Source organism: Armigeres subalbatus, chromosome 2, assembly GCF_024139115.2.
Source record: "Armigeres subalbatus isolate Guangzhou_Male chromosome 2, GZ_Asu_2, whole genome shotgun sequence".
Classification (NCBI taxonomy): domain Eukaryota; kingdom Metazoa; phylum Arthropoda; class Insecta; order Diptera; family Culicidae; genus Armigeres; species Armigeres subalbatus.
This window is the reverse complement of record NC_085140.1, coordinates 366129361-366143715: the sequence shown is the minus strand read 5'-3', so window position 1 is coordinate 366143715 and position 14355 is coordinate 366129361. Positions and strand designations below refer to the sequence as shown.

General features: G+C 37.4%; 1 protein-coding gene across 4 annotated transcripts in view; it reads right to left on the bottom strand.

Moving 5' to 3' along the window:
- Positions 1–2570: 2570 nt before the first annotated feature.
- LOC134217191 (uncharacterized) overlaps positions 2571–14355 on the bottom strand; it is a 69535-nt gene continuing 57750 nt past the window's right edge. For all 4 annotated transcript variants that reach the window (XM_062695974.1, XM_062695977.1, XM_062695976.1 and 1 more), the window contains exons 4-5: positions 13590–13716; positions 2571–4267 (exon numbers count right to left, since the gene is read on the bottom strand). In XM_062695974.1, the coding sequence (XP_062551958.1) occupies positions 4026–4267; positions 13590–13716 (369 nt within the window). In that variant the 3' untranslated portion in view covers positions 2571–4025. The remainder of the gene's footprint in view (positions 4268–13589; positions 13717–14355) is intronic.

The following is a 14355-nucleotide window of genomic DNA, read 5'->3' as shown; positions in this document are numbered from 1 at the left end:
ATCTCGATATCTCTCCCTATGTCGATGGTTTCCTCGGTCCCTTCAATCAACATACCTTTGGGCATTCTACATCTCGATAATCTCCCTATCTCGATATCCCTCTATCTCGATGTGTTCTGATCATATTTTGCTCTGGATTCACTCTCCTTATGTTGATATGTTCAAATTTTTAGGCTACTAGACCATCTTTGGACAATAACCAACAGATCAACAACAAGAAATGACATTTGTTTTATTGTCGTTTTTCATAGCAACGAGCTTTTTTGAATCTAGTACCCATCCAATTTTCCTCCCATTCCTCGATCTCTCCCTATCTCGATGGTCCCTTGAATATCGAGATGTGGAGAGGCGACTGTATTAAAAAGCTCGTCAACATTATTTTAGGGGAAAAGGACCTGTAGATCCATTTAAATATTATGAAAAAACTTTTTTTCTATATTTTTTTTTTTGCACAAATCGTAAAATTGTATCCGTAATATTTTTTTAAGCATTGTCAATTTTTCATTGTCATTATTCAGTTTTTGTGATAGCAAATTGAAAAAAATATTAGTTTTTATACATCTTAAAAACCACGAGCTATTGCAAATCTATCGAAATTCAACGATATGTTGGTGGTTAGCTCAACAATTACGTTTTGAATTAAATCAAAGGGATGTTAGTTCAATTTCACACTGGGGTCACTTTTTACGCGGTTACATTTTATCACTATCTCAACATCCCCAATTTTTTTAAATAACTCCTTATTTTTCCATGTGGATTTTTCGTGGGGTCAACTCAATGTTTTGAAAAATCCAACGGCCTGGCGACCCCAGTGTAATGTCGTTAAAAGAACAATTGGTTTATTTTTTTAATTATTTTCCGTTTACTTGTACACCCATTCGCCATTTGGCGTTACGAATACTTTTGTTTTCTGCTGTACAATTCATTTTACATTTTTTGTGATTTTCCAAAACAACTACCCGAGCAGATGAAAATAACTCAATAATATCACAAATTAACAAATTGATATAGAATTTGCGAAAAAGAATCTACGTTTATTGGAGGAACTCGAACCCTCAACCTCTTACTCTCTAGGGAAGATCCATGAAGTACGTCACGCAAAAATGAAGATTTTTAACCCCCTCCCCCCCTTTGTAATACTTTATGTATTAAACCTCTGATTTTTTGTATGAATCCTCACGCTACAAGCGAGACGTATTTTATGGATGGTCTCCTAGATAGGCGTGATAACCTCTACACAACAAGACCACTTAAGGACACTCCTCACCGAATTCAAATTTCACTCGAGTTTTCAAGGGCACATCACTTGATATGGAACTAACGCACAATTGTCAATTTTATAATTTCACGCATACTATGACGCAGCAAAGCTGTAATATTAAAAATGACAGTTGTGCGCTGCTTCCGTATCAAGTGATGTGCCATTGAAAACGCGAGTACTTAGGAATTTGGATTCCGTAAGGAGTGTCCTTGAAGGTCACGTTTGTGGAAAAGCCAATCATAATCCGAGTACCAACCTCCACCGCGGTTAGCTCTCTTTTTTGCAAAGTGAATATCTTTTGGATGCTTGATTTGTCTAATCTCCACATGTTCCATGGGCCAGTCTAATGCAGAAGTAATACATTAATCTCATTAATTAATGATCTTTCAAATAAACATATATAAAACTAGTCGACCCGGCAGACGTTGTCCTGCATAGTAGGCGAAAATGTTGTGCGTTGTTAACTGCCCATGCAAAATTCCCATACGAATCTTTATTTTAGTTTTTCACGATTTACTCAACTTTACTAATGATTTTCGACTAAGGAAATATCATATAAACCCGTCGGAACCTATTACGAATGTAACTGCTGAAGGAATGAAGAAAATCCATCCAGCCGTTTTCGAGTTATGCGGATACGAACACAGTCCATTTCATTTTTATCATGTAGAAGAAGATTAAGAATCGCTGTACGCAGTGAAAATTAAAAATAAATTGTTTTATGATTCACCCATGCAAAAATAAATAAACCGTGTCTTCATATTTTCCATGGAAGTAGCACTCTTCATCTTGCGTTTTGTGATAAAAATTAGGAAAATGTCGATTTTCCTGACCACATGGTTTGATCACCTGAATGGCGAAATAAAATAAGAAATAAACAACTCTTTTAGTTGTCTTAACCGAAGATGTCATACATTGGTTTTACATAGAATTGCTGTATTGACTATGAGGTCCGAGCTTATGTGAAGAGTCTCATATGAAAATGTTATTATTTTCATCTTTTCCAATTACAGAGTTCGAACGCAAAACACCCGCGATTGCACACATCCCAATTCGTCAAGGTATGCTCAAATGCTACGCATGTCACAAGATGCGGCGTCCATTCTATCGAAACCCTACTTCAGGTGAACATCTAGCCTTTCGGTGCGTTCGCACAACAAAGGCTAATCTATCAAATCAGATCGATCTGGAATCAGCAACGACGCACGGTCACAGGGTACCCACGGCGCAATCCATCGCGATAAACGGTAGGGTGTCCGCACCGGACGAGCTAGTGATAAGGCTGGAATTTATCAAAACACTGTTGTGATTTGGTGTGCTTTTTTCCTGTTTTTATTGTTGTTATAGCAGTGGTCTTACACTTTGGTAAACGTGCAGTGAGTACACTTCTGGGTATCATTCTCACTACAACTGACTTTGGTTGTAGGTGTCGTGTTACGTTGCCTGGCTTTCTTTATCGGATTGGTAAGAAGGGAAATTGGTTCGTTTTATTTTTTCTCGACTGTGATGTTGTTTTGGGATTGTTACAGCTTTGATTTTTTCTATTTATGGAAATAAATTCATTACGATAATTCACTTGTGACGCATGCTATGCCTGCTACTTTTGTTAGTCCTACGTCAAGATTTGCTTACTCCTCCACTTTACTTAATTTGCCTACTTTTGCTTCGTTCTATGTTCACTAACCATTATTCCATTATTTGTCGAATGTTGCTATTCTTTCATATTGCATATTTTCAATATAGTTTTATAAAGTAGTGCTGTTTGCTGCTCGTTTAGAAATTTCGATGAAAAAGTAGAACTTTAAAATAATTCCTTATCGTCTATTGTAGTTGATTGAGTCTAGAATTCCGTTTTAGTGCAATTATGTTTGAAAATTCAATGAGAAACTGGTTTTGATTAGAGGTTAACAATAGATTTTTTATTCTGGCTTTGATTTCAATGCTTAATTCAATAGCAGAACAGAGTTTTATGCAAGTGCAAAGATGAAATTAATGGATTTGTAAACTGTATTGTTGAGATGTATTTTGATTTAAGATGTATTTTAAAAGTTTGACATTGACTCTGATCGTAAGATATGGGTCTGCGTTTATTATTTTCAGTTTTAAATTTTTCGAGCACTTTAGATTATTTGTAAGTCTTATAATATTTAGTACAGTTAAGTTCATTTATTGGTTATGCGTATGATACAAACAGTATTCTTTCTAACGAGAAATGATTTCATGTATTTAGTTGTAGCGTTTTCAAATCACCATTTTAGCATTTGCATGTGTTTTCAGTTTACACCATGTACCGAACGAGTTGTCTTAACGAAAAACAAAATGTACAATTCCCATTATGGGTTTACAATGAAGGCATATGCGTGAATATATTTATCGGATTATCATCTATATTAAAGTATAAACGTGACGTGTTTACGATGTGACTTCGTTAATCACAATAATATCATGAATATTCGTTTAACCCTAATTAGGCTTGTTTATCGTTTACTTCACCAGTGATGCTTTTTTGTTTACTTATAAATAGTATTGAAGTTCTAAAGACATTCATGAACGCTGCAATAACCGTATCGGCTAGAATATTAATATCAAGCAAATCTACACTCTAATAGTTAGTTATTTACACAGTAAGTTTTGTCTAGCGTTACGCATTGTTATAATTTATTTGCTAAACGTTAATATCATTGTATGTTATAAAAAAACGATCTATTCTCTAAAGTTATTGGAACATATAACGATCGTCTACCACAAGCATGGTGATACAACCTTATAACAGTATTCTATTGGTAAAAACAATAACCAGCAAGCTGGTTGCCGTGGCAAGGGCAAGTGTTGTGCGGCTTCCCAGGACCGGGCTGAAGGCACCGTTGCATTCATCGTCCTTACAGATCGAACAGTGCTCGATACTGACTCCTGGCTGAAGCTTTGCCTTGCCAAACGCAATCTGACAGGGATCTGTTTTGCCTCCGTCCAACTGACAGCCACGATAGGTCATTGAGTCACCATTCTCTGGAAAGTGAATTAAAAAAAGTAAAATTTATATATTTTAATGAAACACCGGGTGTAAAGAAGGTTTTTTTACACGATTTGGTTTTAGTCGCTTAAGACCTTCAGCGTCAATAAAACACTGAATTTACCCCACGAAAAAAATCACGAAAAATCAAAGAAAATTCGGGTGGTATTTAAAAAGCTGTATAAGTGGGTTAACCGAGAAATTAATGAATTCCAACCACGTAAAAAAAACTGGGTGTATGTAGCTTCAAATCCGCGCCGACTAAATTAAATACTCGCTATTTCCATGTGACCTAGGATCCAACGGCAGCCCTTACTTTGCACCGTTCAATGTGCAAAAACGATCCATAAAAGAATGAAAAACGATCCGTAACTAACATCTGAATGTTCCATAAAACGATACCATAAATCCATAAAATAGTTCGGGAGATTCCATAAAAAATAATTTTATGATCCATGAATTTTTTAAAAATGATCCATAAAAACTATATTTTGATCCATAAAATTTCAAATTTGCGCAATTTTTATCCTGATGATGATCCATAATTTCAGTAATATGATCCATAATTTTGTTTATATGATCCATAATGCTTGGAAAGAAGGCCAATGAAACTATATTAATTGATCCACACATTTTATAAAATCTATGGATCATTTGCCAAAATTTATGGATCATATCACCAAAACTATGGATCATTTGAACAAAGCTATGGATCAAATGGCCAGAGTTATGGATCATATGACTAAAATTATGGATCATATTACTGAAATTATGGATCATCATTACGATAAAAAAATGCGCAAATTTGAAGTTTTATGGATCATTTTTCAAAGATTTAAGGATCATTTGTCATACGTTCATGGTGTAGTAAAATAGCAGGAATTGTATTGTTTTTCTTGACTATGTTAATGGAACATATTTTCCCATTAATAGCTAAATTTTAGTTTAGTTATGGATCGAAAAAATATTCTTTATGGGATCTCCTAAACTATTTTATGGATTTATGGTAGCGTTTTATGGAACATTCAGAAGGTATTTATGGATCGATTTTCGTTTTTTAATGGATCCGTCTTTATTGTTTATATGCAAAATTATGTTTTGCCGGAGCCAACCCAAGTGAGAAATTTTAGAATATGTTCACTACATGTGCTGAACAAGAAAAAATGCCTAACACAGACTTATACTGTTAAATTTCCATTGGATGACCACGGGTAATTCCTTTGATTTTTCACAAGAAATTTCCTCGAGTCCTACGGGAAATTCCGTCAAAATTTCTATCAAATTTCTAACAAAAAATCATGAAGGAACTGTCACCTTTTCTACCAATTCGGATTACGGTCTTAATCACTTGGTATAGAAAGGTGATAAACTTATAAATAATAAAAATTAAATTATAAACTATCACATATATAAAGGGAAAACAAACCTATCATGATATGGAACTAATGAAAATTAGATGTACAAGCTTTGACATAAAGATACTCTTCATCAACCGATAAAGCTCACTGTCCGAACAGCTATTAGGAAACAATGGACCATACGTCAGCTATTCTAATTTTGACATCGATTCGACTGCGCTCATGATAAGTTCAAACGGATGTGTTTTGTCGTTTCATCGATCAATATTTTTGATTATCCCTCGATTTAGTAATCTCAAAACTGATTCGGGCGTAATAATCACAAGACGCTAGGGACAATTGACCTAAACTGGACGTTAGTTATCTGTACGACCAAAAACCACTGAAACGAAAATCACCGGCATTATGCATCGGTCAGCTGGGAATGAATTGACCGAAAAAGCATACCGGATGTAGACCTAAACGCCACTGATTTTCTCATGCCTCCGCCGCCGTCAAAAAGGAATTGCGCCGCCATATAAAAATTGGCCACGCCGATGGCTATGAAAGGACTATTAAGGCAGTAGGTTAATACGTTCGTAAAATTTCATATTTTTATCCAAGTTCATGTGACAATAAATTAGAATTTCGTCCGGAAGCTTCTTCAGGATTTCGTCCGGAAGTTCTTTCAGGATTTTGCCCAGAAGATTCTCCAGGATTTCGATCGGAAGTTCCTCCAGGATCTTGTCCGGAAGTTTCTCCAGGATTTCGTCCGAAAGATCCAACAGTAATTCCTCCGCAAGTTCTTTCAGGATTTCGCCCGGAAGTTCCTCCAGGATTTCGTGTGGAAGTTTTTCCAGGATTTCGTCCAGAAGCTCCTCCAGGATTTCGTCTGGCAATTCCTTCAGGATTTCGCCCGGAAGTTCCTCCAGGATTTCGTCCGGGGGTTTCTCCAGAGTTTCGTCCCGAAGCTCCTTCAGGATTTCGTCCGGAAGTTCCTTCAGGATTTTGCCCTGAAGATCCTCCAGGATTTCGATCGGAAGTTTCTCCAGGATTTCGTCTGAAAGATCCAACAGTAATTCCTCCGGAAGTTTTTTCAGGATTTCGCCCGGAGGTTCTTCCAGAATTTCATCCGGTAGGATGTCGTCTATAATTTCCTGCAGAATTTCGTCCGAAAGTTCCTCCATAAAATTCCTCCAGGATTTCGTTCAGAAGTTCCTCTAGAATTTCTTCTGGAAGCTCCTACAGGATTTCGTCAAGAAGTTCCTCAAGGATTGCGTCCGGAAGTTCCTTCAGGATTTCTTCCGGAAGCTCTTACAGGATTTCGTCAAGAAGTTCCTCCAGGATTTCGTCCGGAAGTTCCTTCAGGATTTCTCCCGGAAGTTCCTTCAGGATTTTTCCCAGAAGTTCCTTCAGGATTTTTCCCAGAAGTTCCTCCAGGATCTTGTCCGGAAGTTCCTCCAGGATTTTGTCCGAAAGTTCCAACTGTAATTTCTCCGATAGTTCAAGATTTCACCCGGAGGTTCCTCCAGAATTTCGTCCGAAAGATCCAAAAGTAATTCCTCCGGAAGTCGTCAGGATGTCGTCTACAATTTCCTTCAGTATTTCGTCCGAAAGTTCCTCTATGAATTGCTCCGGAAGTTCCTCCAGAATTTCGTCCAAAAGCTCCTCCAGGATTTCGAACGGAAGCTTCTCCAAGATTTCGTCCGGAAGTTCCTTCAGGATTTCACCCGGAAGTTCTTCCATAATTTCAGCCGGAAGTTCCTCGAGGGTTTCGTCCGAAAGTTTCGGCAGGATCTTGTCCGGGAATTCCTCCAGGATTTCGTCCGAAAGTTCCTTCATGAATTCCTCCGGAAGTTCCTCCAGGATTTCGCCCGGAAGTTCTTCCATAATTTCGGCCGGAAGTTCCTCGAGGATTTCGTCCGAAAGTTCCTGCAGGATCTTGTCCGGGCATTCCTCCAGGATTTCGTCCGAAAGTTCCTCCAGGATTTCGTCCGGAAGCTCCTCCAGGATTTCGTCCGGAAGTTCCTTCAGAATTTCGCCCGGAAGTTCCTCCAGGATTTCGTCCAGATATTCCTCCAGGATTTCGTCTGGAAATTCCTCCAGGGTTTCATCCGAAAGTTCCTCCACGATTTCGTCTAGAATTTCCTCCAGGATTTCGTCCGAAAGTTCCTTCATGGATTCCTCCGGAAGTTCCTCCAGGATTTCGTCCGGAAGTTCTTCCATAGTTTTGTCCGAAAGTTCCTCTATGAATTCATCCGGAAGTTCCTCCAGGATTTCTTTCAGAAGTTCCACTAAGATTTCGTCTGGAAGATCCTCTAGGATTTCGTCCGGAAGGATTTTTAGGATTTCTAGGATACGATTTCTTTTTTGGAGAAATCGTGGAATTTCTTTGGAATTTCTTTTGGAAGCTTTTTGGGGTTAGTCGGTAAATTTATCCAGGATGATGTCCGAAAGCTCCTTCAATTCTTCCAGAAGTTCCTCAAGGAACTCCTACGGAAGGTGCCCAAGGAAATCTTCCAGAAATTTCTCCGCAAGTTCTTCCAGGAATTTCTCCTGTAGTTTCTCCAGGAAATTGTCCGGAAATTCCTGCGGAAGCTCCTCTAAATATTCTTCCCGGGATTCTACAAAATTTCCATTAAAGAGAGCTTCTTTAAGAAGTTTTTTTTTTCCGGGAGTATCTTCTGGAATTCTTTCATAAGTTCTTCAGGGAGTTCGTTTGGAAGCCCCTCAGATAATTCCTCTGTAGATTCCTAAAGGAATTCTTTCAGAAGTTGCTGAAGTTATTCAAGCTTTCAATTAATAACTGAGGAAATGCTAATGGAATACTAAGTTGAAAAGCAGTCCAAGTTCCAGTTGGAATGTAAAGCTACTCGAGAAGAAGAAGATAGGGGCTATTGCGAAATTTACACGTGCATTTCTCCAGAAATTTAGATTTTCTACGGATATTCCTCTAAAGAATGTCCATCAGTTTTTCCTGCAGAAACTCCTCCAAGAATTTTTCCTAAATTATTTCGAGAGCTCTCCAGAAATCCTAAACTTCTTTCGAATCTCACATAAAACTTCTAACGCTACTCTCACCCAACCCGGAAGTTTTTCTAGGTATACTTATGGAAATTCAATAGCAAAAAGCCCCATAAGAATCGTTTTGGAATTCTTCAGTAATTTCTTCAGAAAATCCTCTAGAAATTATGGACATTCTCCCGGCAATCCCCACAGAAATATTAACAGAAATTCCTTCCGAAAGACATAAATTTTTTTTTTCGGGTCCTTTCGCCCAAATTTCGCTCCTGAAAATTCTTTCAAAAATCCTCCTGCCTTCTCTTTCTCGAGTTTCTCCAGGAGTTTCCGCGGATTTTATTTCAAGAATACTCTGGTATTGGATGAATGAAGCAATTAATATGAGAACTCATGCTTCAGCACCAGATATGTTCCCGAGGAAGATAGCTTCAAGAGCGAATAGTTTCATGGTGGATTTTCAATGGACTTCCAGAAGTTATACTCGAAAAAAAAATCTGTAAGTGTTGTTGAAGAAAATCCAGGAGAAATTTAAAAAGGCAATCCTAATTGAATCACTGTGCAATTTTCTGGATGAATCCTTGAAATAATTTCGTGTGGTTTTCTCGCTGGGCTTCCAGAAGACATTCTCGAAGCAATTGCTCAAATAATTTCTGTAGAAATTCAGAAAGAAATTTCTCCAGAAGTTGAAGTATTTTCAAAGATAAGTTATAAGAAACTAGTTTACGCAGCGGACTTACACACTCAGTTTTATTTCTGCAGCTCGGCTAAAACTGCACAGCTATGTGTCCAGCAAGATATAAAACGGATAACCCGTCAACAATTAGGTTTGTTAGCTAGGTTTCAGCATTTAGTGTTTTTTGCTTTTAGTATTTGGAAGTGCGCATTATACAAAATAAATCATTTTTTCAGGACCTTAATTTTGCACAAGAGAGGTTGAGTCCTTAAAAAGCAAAACGCAATCGCTTGGTGACGGCAGAAAGTTGTCGGTAGCAGAATCATAAGTACGCGCCGGAGGCAGACGCGACAAATCATCGAGTGGCCGAATTTGGCATCAGCAGCAATCGAGTGAAATATTCTCGCAAGAGTCTGATTTTGGTTTTGTTGCTGTTTGTGATTGGGACGCGCTTCATTGAAAATAAGTCGGTTCTTGTCAAGACCAACATTTTATACAAAAGATATCTGAACCGAGGAACTTCAAAGTACAAAACACGCAACGTCCAACGTCTACCTTGCGATTGTGTCTTGTGTGTCTTCATTTCATTTTTAGGATTTCCACTCGGTGTTATTCCGGATTTTAAATGAGTGTCAAGATTTTACCATTTTCTAGAATGCTACTAAGGAAATGATTATTTCGTATATTTTGAATGCATACGACGCATAAATTAAATTAATTAGGAATTTGATAGACCCTAAATATTGCCTGTATTCCGGACGTTCCGTCGGAACTAGTTTCAGGGTATTCTTATTCTTCCTTTTGGCATTGCATCCCCCACTGGGACATTGCCGTCTCGCTGCTTAGTGTTCATTCAGCACTTCCACAGTTATTAACTGCGAGGTTTCTAAGCCACGTTACCATTCCTGCATTCGTATATCATGAGGCTAACACGATGATACTTTTATGCCCAGGGAAGTCGAGACAATTTCCAAACTGAAAATTGCCTAAACCGGCACCGGGAGTTGAACCCAGCCACCCTCAGCATGGTCTTGCTTTATAGCCGCGCAGCTTACCGCTAGGCTAAGGAGAGCCCCAGTTTCAGGATCACTTTACGGAAATAGGCGAATACAACCACATCTAGCTCCATGATGAAATCCAGGAGCAGTTCGCCTACCCCAAAATAATTCTGAAAAAAAAACTGATTTTCCTAGAATTTTGATTAATCCTTGAAAAATTTCCGAAGGAATTCATGAAGTTATTTTAAAAAGAATCTTTGGAGAAATCGAGGAATTTCCTTGGAATTTCTTTTGGAAGCTGCTTCGGAAATTCTTTCAGCTTTCCCTTCAGATTTTTTTGGAAAATATTTTCGATAATCTTTCTTTCGGAAATTTTTTCGACAACTTATTCTGAACTGAAATAGTTTCCACTTCAGGAATTCCCTTCAGGAATAATTTGGAATATTACTTTTTGACATACTTCCAGGGATTCCTCTTAAAAGGCCTTTGTAAATTCATCCGGAAAATCCTTCAGAGCTTCTTTTTGTTTTAGTAAAACCATATAAAATATTTTTCAAATTACTGCAATTTCGTTGGAAGATTTATCCGGAAACATATTAAAGGAAATCCTACTGGTACTTTCCAAAGGAATTCCTAAAAAAAAATTCCGAAGGATTTCTCCTCAAGGAATCTCCAGAGGTATTCCTACAACATTTTCCGTAGCTTTCCTGAAGGATTTCCCATTGGGATTACCGTAGAAAACCACATGTTTCAAAAAAGGTTATAATCTACAAAAAAATCAAAAATTCAGTCGGAAATTCTTTTACGAATTCGCTTAGTTCTTCATAAATTCGTTTGAAAAATCCTTCTGATCACCTTCGGAAATTCCTGTTTCTATGCTTCGGAAACTCTAGGAAGAAATTTTTAGAATAACTTCGGAATTTCCCCAAAGAATTTCTTCAGAACTTTCTTCAGGAATTCTTAGGAAAATTCTTTCAGGAATTCCTTCGGCACTTTATCTGGATATTTTTTTATATCTTTTAAAAAAATCCTTTGGACCTTCGCAGAATCCTTTTGAAATTCCTTCGGAATTTCCTTTGAGCATTCTTTCGGGAATCTCTTCAGAAAATCGTTTAGAAATTCTTTTAGGAATCCTTCGAAAATTTCATTAAAATTCCTTTAGAAATTCCCTTCGAAGTTCCTTCAGAAGAAGACTCCTTTTGGATTTCCTATTTCATTCTTCAATAACTTTCCCGGAAAATTTTTTAATAAAATTTTCTGGAATAATTCCTGCAGGAATTTTAAAAAGAATTTTAAATTGTGATATTATAGGATTTTTTGAGAAAAATTTACAAAAGCCTTTCGTGAGGTTTCTAGAAATATTTCATGAATTAATCAAAAAGTTCGTTCGGTAAATCCTCCACACATTTTATCGTAAGTAATATCCCCAAGAATTAATTCGGTTAGTCATCCAAAAATTCTTTCATTCTGTCATACTTTTAATAATTCCTCCAGAAATTCCATTGTAAAATTCTTTAAGTTTTCCTTAGGAAAGTTGATTCATTATACGAATCCTCAAGGAATTTCTTCAAAATCATCCGCAAATGAATCTGGCAATACCTTCAGAAACTCCTTAAGGAATTCATTCGAAAATTCCTTCAAAAAAATGTTTTGTATGAATTCTTTCAGAAACTTCCCGGAATTTCCTTCAGGAACTCCTCCGGCAGTACTTTCAGAAATTCCTACAGCAATACTTTTGGAAATTCCTCCAGGTATTCCATCGGAAATTCAATTCCCTCGGCTCCCTTAATTCCTCCGGAATTTGCTTCGGGAATTTCCGAACGAATTCCTAAGAACCGAAACACTCTAGAATAAATATAATAAAAATAACAACAATAAGTCTTAAAGGAATTTCCGTAGGATTTGGAATTTGGTTGGAAAATTCTTCGGAAGTACCTTGAGAAATTGTTTCAGGAAAACCTCCCGGAAATTATTTAGGTGAATTCCTTCAGAAATTTCTTCATGGTTTCATTTGGAAATTGATTCAGGACTTCCTTCGGAAATAAGTTTATGTAAAAGGTGAACAAACCCAGGAATGCAAGTCTCTCTAATAAAAACAAAAGAAAATTAGTTTTAAAATCCCTGCAAGAACTTTTTTAAATATTGTCCCAGAAATTTCTCAAAGTAATTTTTCCAGTGATTCCTGATGTCAGAAAATCTGGTATCCTGAGAAGTTGCACTGAGAACTCACATAATGAAAGTTTGGAACTTTGCAACTTCATGGCGGAATATTTTGAAGAATAGTAGGGAAATGTTGTATTCATACATTTGCTTTCTTACAAAAGCGTTCCCTGCCCTCCTTAAATATACGAAGCGAATGAATTATATTGTGAACGTTTTCACGATACTTAATTACTAAATTATTTCAGAAAAAATACCTTGGAGAAATTTCGATATGGAGGAAATAAGCATCCATAGGAATTCCTGGGATAATATCCGAGATAATGGAAGAAAACTGGAAGGGAAGAATTGTGAATTTAGAAAGTAATTCAAAGGGAATTAGTAAAGATTTATTCTAGAACGGCGAGAATTTCTGCAGGAATTCATGTGGACTTATTGGTGGAATTTCTGGAGTTTCTGGGAGAGTAACTTCTAGTGGAATTTCAATTTCGAACAGCACACAGGTCTAATTGAATAAACTTCAATAGATCTATAGTCGTTGTCGTTGATTATTGAAATAGAAGTTAACATTAGCAATCGTCTTTTGGTTGCTTTGTATAAAAAGTTAAAACAAATAGCATTTAGCTGAAATTAGATATTCAGGCTCAGAGCTCTCCGTAGCCGTGCGGTAAGACGCGGGTGGCTGGGTTCGATTCCCGGTGCCGGTTTAGACAATTTTCGGATTGAAAATTGTCTCGACTTCCCTGGGTATAAAAGTATCATCGTGTTAGCCTCATGATATACGAATACAAAAATGGTAACCTGGCTTAGAAACCTCGCAGTTAACAACTGTGGAAGTGCTTAATGAACACTAAGCTGCGAGGCGGCTCTGTCCCAGTGTGGGGATGTAATGCCAATAAGAAGAAGAAGAAGAAGATATTCAGGCTTTATCATGTGGCGGGCTTTCTGAGCTATTCAGTGGGTATGAATCATCGCGGAATTTTTTTTAAGGAAACTTCTAAAATAAACTTCGAAAATACATGTTCCGCTTTCAACCAGTGAGAAAGAAGTTTCCACCTTAAAATTATATCAAAGACCGTAAGCACAGCTAAGAAATCATTTACCCATACTGAACGCACGGAGCACTTACCATTAGTAGCTACAATCTTCTGACAAACCATCGGTACGGTAATCTCCGCTCCACCAAAGTACTCAATCCGGGTCAAATCCGCCAGCCAATTGCCTGTTGTCGACGCCATCAGGCTTGGAGTGCACGTCTGCAACAGAAGGAAAAACAGGAATATAACTGCAATTCAGTACGTTGTTGATAGCTTTGCAATATTTTATCAGATCGATTCACAATGAACCGGGAAAGAAACCGAAAAGAAAAAGACCTACTGGCGCGGCGGCGTTCAGGTGACGTGTGCAGTGCACCCACCCACATACTTCATGCTGCGTGATTTGATATCCATAGACCGTACTGCTGACTCGAACTCGAGTGAATTTGATAGAAACAGGTGTTCAATCATCGGCTCTTGACACGCAACCTGAAAGGTGATTCCATCATACGTCAATTATTCAACCGAAGAGCTGCACGGCATGCGAGTTTTCAGCGCGCATCAACTCCACACAGCAGCTGTTCTCAATCGGCTTTCTGCTTTCACGGAAAATGATGATAGTTATCTTTCACAATTGTTTAAGTGTAGTATTTTTCTTAATACAAGAACAAGAAGTTAGTTAAAGAATAAAAATATCCATTTTGGGAAGATAATGCAATGAAAAACATTACATAAACTATGGTCTGTCTGTGATCGGAACAATTATTTTTTTTTTAAATCCAAACATTCCTATACAATTATAAGACAAAACTTGCCAAAGCTGTCACTTACCCTATTCTATTTAATTTCACCACTTGA